This window comes from Nematostella vectensis, chromosome 9 (assembly GCF_932526225.1).
Source record: "Nematostella vectensis chromosome 9, jaNemVect1.1, whole genome shotgun sequence".
Lineage (NCBI taxonomy): Eukaryota > Metazoa > Cnidaria > Anthozoa > Actiniaria > Edwardsiidae > Nematostella > Nematostella vectensis.
The window spans coordinates 693,758-704,523 of NC_064042.1; the positions used below are offsets into that span (position 1 = coordinate 693,758).

The following is a 10,766-nucleotide window of genomic DNA, read 5'->3' on the forward strand; positions in this document are numbered from 1 at the left end:
GGTTAACGGGACACATCTCGCCGGGATGGTTAACAGGACGCATCTCGCCCGGATAGTTAACGGGACGCATCTCGCCCGGATGGTTAACGGGACACATCTCGCCGGGATGGTTAACGGGACACATCTCGCCGGGATGGTTAACAGGACGCATCTCGCCCGGATGGTTAACGGGACGCATCTCGCCCGGATGGTTAACAGGACGCATCTCGCCCGGATGGTTAACGGGACGCATCTCGCCCGGATGGTTAACGGGACGCATCTCGCCTGGATGGTTAACGGGACGCATCTCGCCTGGATGGTTAACGGGACGCATCTCGCCCGGATGGTTAACGGGACGCATCTCGCCTGGATGGTTAACGGGACGCATCTCGCCTGGATGGTTAACGGGACGCATCTCGCCTGGATGGTTAACGGGACGCATCTCGCCTGGATGGTTAACGGGACGCATCTCGCCCGGATAGTTAACGGGACGCATCTCGCCCGGATGGTTAACGGGACGCATCTCGCCCGGATGGTTAACGGGACGCATCTCGCCTGGATGGTTAACGGGACGCATCTCGCCGGGATGGTTAACGGGACGCATCTCGCCGGGATGGTTAACGGGACGCATCTCGCCCGGATGGCTACTTGTTTATAAACCTATTGCCAGATTCTTTGTTCTAGATAGCGCCCCAATTCATGCACTCGCGATTCTCAGAAGAAAATGCTCAGACACTTCGTGAAGGTGCGCGTTCCATCCCGGGTGTACATATAGGCGTAATAACTGTTCTATTTTTATAGGCAATAAAGTAACTAAAAGAGTATGTCACGTGACTATAACCCTATTTGGGTGTCACGTGACTATAACCCTATTTGGGTGTCACGGAGACTCTGAATAGAATTAAAGATGTGTTCTGAAACGAAACGCTGGTTAGTTTTTACGGAATATATAAAACCTGTTTGGTCAGCTCCCCCCCCCCTCCTCCCCCCACCACTACCAAAAAAAAGTTCGACCGTTAACGATCTTACATTTCTCTTTCGTGGTCGAAAAGAATATGCTAACGTCCGAGGAGGAGCTGCGGGTGGCACTATCGCCCCCTCCCTGTACCTTCGTCACCCGTAACGCCATCAATGTTTTTTTTCCTTCAATATGACATGCACGTTTTTTTATCTTAAATTTCCCGCTGATAGGCATCATAGAAAGTACGCGAGCATATACATTTTTATCATGATTTGTCGGTAAATGATGACAATAGAACACTATATATGATTCATTCTAAGGATGGATAACGATTGTGTACGAATCACTAAATAATTTGTTAAGCCATTTCTATGTTAGAAATCCATCCTAGCAGTGTCTTCGGAAGCCATTGTAGTGTCAAAAGCACAAACGCCATTGAAGTGTCAAAGCATTTCAATGCTGGAAGCCATCGTGGTGCTGCCATTGCAGTCCTGCATGATGCTGGTATTGACATGTTTCATTAGCAAAATCTAGTTCGAGGTTTGTTTCGCAGATGTTTTCAGCAAAATGGCAGTCGCGGAAGCCAACGGACTGAAAAAAATCTATCGTTCCTTTTGAAAAGGTTCAAACATAACTTTGGCTTCCGTTCACTAATAAAATCCTTCCACCAATAGAAGCCCAGGGAGCTTCTTTGTTACCATAGCGACGCTATTGTGTGTTTAATTGGTTGGCTGTTGACCGACTGGTGTGAAACGGAGGTAATAGATTTTCACTTTAGTTAAGCACTTTCTTTTGTGCGCGTTGTTTTGTGAGCGCTGATGCATAATGTATTGGTTTAGCGGTTATTCAGTCAACTGTGCATAGCAACTTTCTACGAAAGCCATAATCATTTCACAAACAGGTCAAGTGGGTAGGGATTCAAGCCCAAGGAAGTGATGTTCATCACAGTTCGCTACGGAGGTTAGTAAGGACATTTATACAGAAAACCTACGAGCATTTACTACAAAATTAGCTTTCCGTAGGCTGATGATCATTGAATATCGACTAAGCGTTATGAAGCCAATTACGATCAATCAAAGTTATTACATTGAGTTTCAATTACAAAGTATAAAATCTCGTTCGTGTCACAGCTGTGGAGATGATCCTTTGCAAAAGTTTATAGAATTATGTTTGTTCCAAAGTCTTTTAAAATGTTCAAGAGTTGATCTAAAGTACAGCTTCACCGTTATAATGCACGCCAATAGGCAATCAAAGCTCTATAAGGGTTCGTTAAGGTTCAATTACTGTGTTAGTCTGTGTCAAACCGACTGTCTAGATTTTTGTTAAAGGTTATGTTTTTGGTGTATGATTTCAGACGGCGAAGAGAGCTTGTTCAATCCACATTGCCGAATCAATTCTCTGTTGGAGGACATTAGGAAAAGATGTAAATGCACAAAAGATGGTAAGCCAGTGTTTGCTCGAGGATCATCTGCTATCGTTTTTAATTGCCAATTAATTAAATGTGGTCATTACTAGTTCATTTCTTGGACCTTTTTAACGTTTAGATTGGTTAGGTTAATAAAGGTAAAAGTTATCTGAATTGTTCCTTGGGGGAAGGTTTTGAATGGTGTAGGATTGCCCATAAATATAAAAAAACATCGAAGTTCTTTGGAATAATCAATTTCTGCCGCTTTGCTAAATATTCTGATTTGAAGAAATTAGAGATTACAAATGGAGGATAGTGGAAGGATATTAACCCATTGACTCCTTGCTATTTTTTAGCTGAATTTACAAAAAACAGACTGAAAACAGATACCTCCCCCCCTATTCTGAGTTTTATACAGCCCGTCAAAGTCAAACACAGCTGGACCTAGTCAGCGGTATCCAAGCTTTCCAACAGTGCTTTGCGGTCCCCACTTTTAATCCCTCGTCGTTGTGCTGAGGCCAGCACAAGTTGATGGTTGCTTGTATTTTTCATCAAAAATACAGCTATGAGCATATTAGGAGAGTGTCTCAGGACATCATGAAGTCTTTTGGGGCATAATTGAGTGATATTTGCAAGCAAAGGTGGATTCATGATGATTTTTTCTTGTTTGGCTTTGCCTGGATGAGAAAATAATTTTCTAATGAATCACCACAGCTCTCCTAAATGCTGTCTTTTCTGAAACCAAATTGATTCCAAAATTGTTTACACTGCTATTCTGGGTCTGTATGGCCTGGAATTGATTCGTTTGGCTTCGGGGTGAAAAGACTTATAAAAAACCATCTGACTTTGGGGAGAGGAGTGTTGACTGGCCCTCCCCTCGTGAATTTTCCCCTGGATCTCCCAGAATGCTTTGCAATACGTAAAGATATTTTCGTGGTTGTACAATCCTTCAAGGAATGAACATTGTGTTTTGAGGCCAAGGAAATGTACCTGGAGGATCAGAATAAAGGTATCTATTTGTGTCTTGAGCTGTGTTTGCTGATCTCTCTCCCTTGTGTGGTATTTTGAGCGTTTTATTGAGAGGGGTGATTCTGCTTTTTTCTCCTTGTTCGATTTGAGATTTGTCAAAGAACCTGTGCTATTATTTGGCTTAAGAGTAGATGCCAACACCTTGGTTGGGTGCATATCTGCAAGACCATTTATCCCTTAGACTGATGCCTGAGTATCTTCATCTTGTTGTGTTTATTTTGAATTTATGAATTTTTTGGGTTGTGGGTACTTCCCAAAGCCGGTACAGGCCGGTTCAGGGGTCAATGTGTTAACACAATTAACAGCAATATATGATGTGCGAATGATTTGTAATATATTGAATAATATTGAATAATGATTTGTAAATATATTGAACCATTGACGTTAGTGGCAATTAATCGTGCTATATCCATTTTAGGGAAAGTTCATTTATTTTCCCCAGGGGGGGGGGGAGGCGTGAGGATACTGTACGTATTAAGCCACGTTTTATCTATGCAATGCAAACCTGTATACACCCTACATACATTTTTTTATTGTTGCCTCTATGTGGTATTTATAAAGTGCTTATGTCCCATATTAAAAATTATCAACAAAACGGTCTGATGCTATAAGCGCTCATTCTTCGTCATCAGCATCCTTGCTAATGTCTTCCTCTCTCTCTTTCTTTTCTTTCTCGTGTTACGCTTTTCTCGCATGGAGAAGAACGAAAAGCCTTTTTGCTTCCTCTGCGTCATATATAGCATTAACCTTTATCACGTTGACAACCTGGATTTAGTTGAACCTTTGAGGAATTGAGCGGCTTCACTTTTTCTGAATGAATATTTTAAGCGAATTCTTTCCCCTCCACTTTCTGACCAGATTGCAGCTAATCTCTTGCTGCAATCTTTTGGGGAGGGGCACCGAACCATGGGAAGAATAAGGCGGGGCATGGTAAATTTTGTTGGGGAGGCAACTAATTTTATCCCTTACTTTTATCAAAATCCTCACCCACCTCCCCCCCCCCCCCCCCCCCCCCCTTCCTCGGGATGATAAATAAACTTTCCCTTAGGGGGCAACACGTTTCTGGACAACATCGTCTTCTTTCATTTAGTTAAAGCAAAAACTTAAACTACCGATTGTCTTTCGTCGTTCAAAAAAAAAAAGATTGCTAAAGTCAATTAATAGAATTCAAAGCAAACACTAATTGAATGTTTGACTAATTGTTTCTCGCTCAGCGCACGTAGATCTGAGTGATGAGCGGGGAAATCTCAAATACCTCGTGGAGCATCCAACTAGCTACGCGTCCGACCTGCTCAAAGAACGCGAGTCCTTCGTACTCATTCGGATTGAGAGTAAGTCCGGGAATCACCCGACATCAGTCCGACTAGTGGCACCATACCGACAAGACCCGACTCTATTTCTGTAAAACACCCGACACTTAAGCGACAGTTACCCGACGTTACCGCTACACAACTTCTATTGTACGAGATACGAGCACGGCGACGGTAGAAAACATTGGAATTAATTTGAAAATTGAAAGGTTGCACGTGAAAATAGGTTCTGTCTGATAGATTTCCAACCGTTCTCCCCCAAATCACGACGTGAAATTCCAAGTTTTACGGTCTGCGAGTACGTGGTGCGGTTGGAGTATAAATTCACTTCTCTGTTTCCTATCCTAGAAAGAAGCTTACAGTTAATTTCTGTTAGTTCCTGAATATAAAGTTTGGGTAATTTCATCGAAACTAATTTGGAATTTGTTGCCAAGCGTTAAAGTGATCTCGGTCACCCCGTCCTTGCCGTAGCCGTTAGTAGCATCTTTAAGTCCCTAATATCACTTCTACTGTTACCCGACACCTTCCGACAGTTGGGCGACTCTGGCAGCTACCTGAAACCGTTCCGACAAAAAGCCGGGATCCCTCACAATTCTGTCAATTACCCGATAAAACTCCGGCACCTCTACGACCTCTACACCAGCTATGCTGGTGGGGAAGGGACAACAGAGCTAGGCCCCACACCAAGTGCCCCCTTGTGTGTATTGTCATAAGGGGCTCGTTATATGACCAACGTTTTCTCTACTACGCTGCCACTACGCGTAGTAGCCGTCGTGGCATTCTTCTTTATACTTTTTCAATTGAAGGGAACTTAACATTATCTCTAGGACTAGCCTCTTTTCAGAACTGGTATTTTTACTATTACGATCCTAAAAAAAGCGCAATAAAAACGAGGTTTCTCCACCAAGCACCCGTCGTAGTAGCGAAGTTGCCCTAGTAGGAAATAAAAACGAGGTTTTTCACCAAGCACCCCGTCGTAGTAGCGTAGTTGCCGTAGTAGGAAATAAAGCGAGGTTTTCCATCAAGTACCCGTCGTAGTAGCGTAGTTGCCGTAGTAGGAAATAAAAACGAGGTTTTTCTCCAAGCACCCCGTCGTAGTAGCGTAGTTGCCGAAGTAGGAAATAAAAACGAGGTTTTTCACCAAGCACCTTGTCGTGGTAGCGAAGTTGCCGTAGTAGGAAATAAAAACGAGGTTTTTCACCAAGCACCCGTCGTAGTAGCGTAGTTGCCGTAGTAGGAAATAAAAACGAGGTTGGTCATATAACTAACCTGGTATCAAGCGCTAACACTCTAGATGTTTCGAGTCTTTTTCACTTTTCGTTACAGAGAAGCCAGAGGACGAAGGTGATATGTACACACCGCTACTCAATGACATCGACGTCATCACGGAATCCTTTCTAGGTAAAATTCACTATGTTTGAAGTGACGAAATCACGGGATTCTTATTAAGCACAATGCAAATAAGAATACAACATAATAAAACCCGAGTAAAGCTTTTGTTGTCCAGGTAAGGATTTCACATCACACAATGGAGGCATTTGATGATTTTTTAACTCCCGCTAAAGAACCCCCCGTTTCTAACAACAGTTCTCAATGTCTAACGAAAAAAGAGCACCTTATATTTTCGCCAATTTTTACTCGGGAAACCGCGTTAGTAAGGACGGCTCTGTGATTCCCAATGTGTCCTTATTAACAGGGTTACACAGTATATCTTTATCTAGTTTGTGGGCTGTGTGTCCCAATTTGTCCTTATCAAAGGGGTCTATTGTGTCTATCTATCTGTGTCCGCAGAGCGGCTGTCAAAGTGCGAGAGCGAAACAGCAAGCAGCAAGAGCACCAAGGCCGCCGTGGTCACAAACAACAACAAGAAACAGAGCTTGGTGAACAAGGCGCGCAATGCATTCATGTCTAGCCCTACACGCGGCACCAGAAGCCGCGAGCGAACCAGTAAGAGTCCGAACGCAGTCACCAAGAAATTGTCACGGTGACATCGAAAATGCATTGCGTTACCAACATATCGTTACGATGACGTTTAAACTCTATTGCGTTACCAAATGATCGACGCGATGACGTCAAAAATCTATTAAGTTACGATGAACTTGAAACTTTATCGTGTCGGTCATGAAAAGAACTTCAAGTAGAACCAAATGTGTCGCTCGCAGTAGCTAAGGCATCCTTTGAATTTCCAGAAAAAAATCGACAACAATTAATAAATTAATTTAATAAAAACAGATTTGTATTTGTGCCAATTGTGAATTTATACCTGATGTGTTAAACACTTGTTATTCTTAATTGTGTAAGAATAACACGAATCTTACCCGAAATTCTATGTTCTCACATTACGCCCCATGAGTCACTTCGTCCCTTGTGGCCTGTAGGTCCTTTCTTCTCATCCACGGTTCTGTTCGCTCTCCCCCCCCCTTCTCCCCCCTCGGGGCATGTAGGCCCTATCTTCACATTCACGGTTCCGTTCCCCTACCTTCATAGCGGAGCCAGCGCGGCCGTAGGCCGCCCGCGGAGCTTCATAGGTATCGAAATTGGTCATATACTACTCAAAAGTTGTGGTCATGACGTCATGTCACACGCTGTCAGCTATCTGTACCACTCACGTGACCAGCTCATACGACCAGGCCAGCTGATTGATTGATCACTCTAAACCAATGAGAGACTAGTTCCAGCAAGAACCGGGGGAACTTGAAAAATACGGGGGGGGGGGGGGGGGCGGAAATTAAGCCTATTCTCTGACTTTCGACGAACGAATGACGGAATGCATTTGCAGAAACGATTGACAAGAAAAAAGTATTTAATTGAGAAAATGCAACTGATTAACCAGTCCAATGGCCGTATGAAAATGAGAATTTGAAGGATATTTCTGTCTAAGGAACTGCTTTGTACTTTTACAAGCTGGAAATATCTTCGACTCGACTTCGACTTCGACTTTTTTGGTTGTAACAGCATAAAAAATCGTGAATTCGGGAATTCGTGCATCATCAGTCAAAAACACTGTGAATTCCAACGAACTTTTACCTTTTTACACTAAAAAAATATTATTCTTCGGGATAAAAACGTGTCCCAGGTAAATAGGAAATCGCAAAGTAAGTCCAAATAGATGAACCACCGAACGATGAAGTAAATATTGGTTGGAATTTGAAGGCAGTTTTTCAAACAGTTTTCTGCGCGCGCGCTGACGTGCACTGGAATGACGCCATGAGCGTGCGCTATTGTGAAGTTTTTTTATTGTCTTTTGCGTAGGATTATAAATAATTTTATAAAAGAAATAACAACTTTTTTGTGTGCCTTCGTTGAGTTTTAAAAACCTCGGTGTTTGTTTGGGGAATTCTCGAGCAGATGTTGTTATTATGGATCTTTTTTTATCCTTATTAAAGAAATTCTAGTCTAAAAACTCTTTTCTTCAGGGGTCTTACCCCTAAACTGCCCAAAGATTCTCCATATGAAAATATGGTAATAAGGCTGGCTCCGCTTTCAGGCAGTGCCTAAATCTATATATTACACCTATTTCAAATAAGGTTGCAATCGGAGAATCCATGTGTCGTAACCCGCGGTGCTTTATGGGTATCAAATAAATACGACGTTCAGAGACCAGGATTGAGCCATTTATACGTTACCCATGAACCATTGCGGGTCACGATAAATTGATTTGAGGGTGCAACCTTAATTAAATAGGTGTATAATCAGGTCTCTATGTAATTGTTTTCATACTCTCATCAAACTCTTAACTTTAAACTCGCCATTCTGTTTTCCACAGCTTCTTTCGCTTGATTTTAGCACAAGCAAACTTTCGACATTACTTGCAACAAAGTAGATATAGTCAAATCTAAGCTATGGCTATTGTGAAAGATTGAGATAAACAATGTTTTGTCAAATGAATGTATTGATGCCGTTGTCATTAGCTGTTTTTAATAATGTTTTCATTATTTGTGACTTCATTAAAATTCATGTGCATAATTATCTCCAGAGAATGCGAAATATCAACACATCAAGGGGTAATCCAACCTGCCGCGAGGATTGAGTGTAATCATGGATATCGTGCGCGACAAGATTTGGTCGTTTTTCAATAAAAGAAGTGTTTTGGCGGCCGAGGGGGGATTCTGCCCACTCCTCTTCTTTGTGCTAGGCACCTGAATTCGTATTTTGTATAAGAATAAGCTTATATACTGCTTATACTTTTTCTAGAGGCATTTGTTAAGCTCAGTTCTGTTTAAGTAATAATGTTTAAGTAGTAATTTTTCCAAAGCGTTGTTCACGATGACATCATGGGATGTACTAGTGTAATTAACTCTTATGTGTTTGTATGGGAAAAAACTATGAATTCCTACAGTTTATTACCCCTGTATCAACAATCACGACAATATTAACAACAGTATTAAGAGAAAAGAATATTTCCACCTCACCACCACTCACTTAGTCTTTCCTCTGTTTCTAATTAATATGGAAGATGTAATTCAACTATCAGACCCCAACTGCAAGAATGTAAATCGCTATTTTAGTCATATTGATATGTGAACTCCTACTGTGAAAATAGGACCCAGATAAAATAAGCAATTTGAAGCTGATCTCGATAAATCCATGCAGCTGTCATTATATTGATAACTCAAGTTCAACAAAGAAACATATGGCGCAAATCAAGAGATTCGTGAGTATTTCAATGGACTTTCCCTGTTCATTCATAATGTCTTTCCATCCACAATAATACTTATAATGTTGTACAAAACACTCCTGTTCATTCATTATGTCTTTCCATCCCCACTTGTACTCATAATGTTGTACAAAACACTCCTCGATGCACTACTTTGTTCATAGAAACACGCAACTACTATAGAAGGGCTATGCGCAAAACAATTATCCTCTTTTTCTATTTTGTGAAATCAACCAAAAACTCAAAACTACGCCAAACATACATGGTACGGCTAAAAATTAATCGCCATGATTAATCGCCATGATCGACCTATGTACAAAAAAAGGAAATGACAAAAGAATGAACGCCGATTAAAACTACATAGCAGGAATTCACACATCCTAATGCTGAAGTTCACGAAAATTTTGCAAGCAGTTGTGAGCAAATTATGACACGAGAATTCGAGCACTTTAGTAAAAAACCCGCTAAAGCGCACATTGCCTAGAATTCGCTAACTCATCCTAATGTTGTTCCTAATATTTTTGTTCTATCTACAGGCATTTACCTTATTTCTGACGTGTCACGTGATCTTCCCAGAAGTCCATAGTCAGTGTGGTAGACTGGGCTCTCTTCCTGACTCCATGCTTTACGGCTTTGTGTACCAGACTCTCCCGACCACCACAAGCCTGCAGTGCATCGTGGGATGTTATCAGGACTTGAGATGCAAGAGTGTCAATTACAATTTCGTGGAAAAAGTTTGCCAGCTCAACTGGGAGTCAATGGAGACACAACCACTGCAGCTTTTTTCAAAAAAGGGCTTCTTTTACAAGAGTTTGTTTAACATAAATATTCAATGATGCCTGGCGTAACCCGTGAAACATTTTTAACTTAGAGTACTCATTTAGAAGTAGCGTGTTCAGGTTCCTACTTCGTAAATCAAATCATGTCTCCAAGCATAAAAAAATAAAGCAGTTGTTAACAAAGCTTTTGTGGGCGGGGCGGATTTCATCTGTTATCAAGTATCAATTGTGATATCTGATCCGCCCTTTCCATTGTCATTTGTTCGATTTGTAAGGGTTTGATTTGTGAGGTATTAACGCCTCAAGGGTGCATTCTTGGACGGTTTCTGGGAGAGTGCACAATCAATAGTAAACCACTCGACTCCCGAGGTTTAGACACCGCCTGAATGAAAGATGAATGATTCTCTTTGGTGAGTGGAATGATCAAATTCGTTAGTGAAAGTATTGACGCTTATATCAAACGGGGACATCTATGTTCATCTATGTTTAGGGCTCAGAATACGGACAGGTTCTTAGATCGAACATTGTATTTCTTCTTAGTGACATTTCTTCTTAAGCTTTCTCGAAGTTTCCAAACGTTATACCCCCCTGTCTTCCTATCCTAACCTTAAAAAAATGTAAAAGTATAAAAATGTCATTTGGTCTA

At 41.5% G+C, this 10,766-nt stretch overlaps 1 protein-coding gene and 1 long non-coding RNA gene across 2 annotated transcripts; both read left to right on the forward strand.

Annotated features, from left to right (window-relative positions):
* The first annotated feature begins 1,133 nt into the window (after window positions 1-1,133).
* On the forward strand, window positions 1,134-6,928 carry LOC116613119 (uncharacterized protein CXorf65 homolog). The gene is made up of 5 exons (XM_032373757.2): window positions 1,134-1,900; window positions 2,295-2,381; window positions 4,589-4,705; window positions 6,011-6,085; window positions 6,476-6,928. Exons 1-5 carry the CDS (start codon window positions 1,876-1,878, stop codon window positions 6,670-6,672), a joined length of 501 nt encoding a protein of 166 aa, XP_032229648.1. The 5' UTR covers window positions 1,134-1,875; the 3' UTR covers window positions 6,673-6,928.
* A 2,331-nt stretch (window positions 6,929-9,259) lies between these two features.
* LOC116613123 lies at window positions 9,260-10,766 on the forward strand. Its single transcript, XR_004294104.2, has 2 exons — window positions 9,260-9,338; window positions 9,878-10,766. It is a non-coding gene; the product is annotated as an uncharacterized LOC116613123 (long non-coding RNA).

Coding starts and splice junctions, on each gene's coding strand:
- LOC116613119 (XM_032373757.2), top strand. CDS start 1,876: ATGTTCATCACAGTTCGCTACGGAG. Junction 1,901..2,294: donor CATCACAGTTCGCTACGGAG/GTTAGTAAGGAC, acceptor GTATGATTTCAG/ACGGCGAAGAGAGCTTGTTC. Junction 6,086..6,475: donor CATCACGGAATCCTTTCTAG/GTAAAATTCACT, acceptor CTGTGTCCGCAG/AGCGGCTGTCAAAGTGCGAG.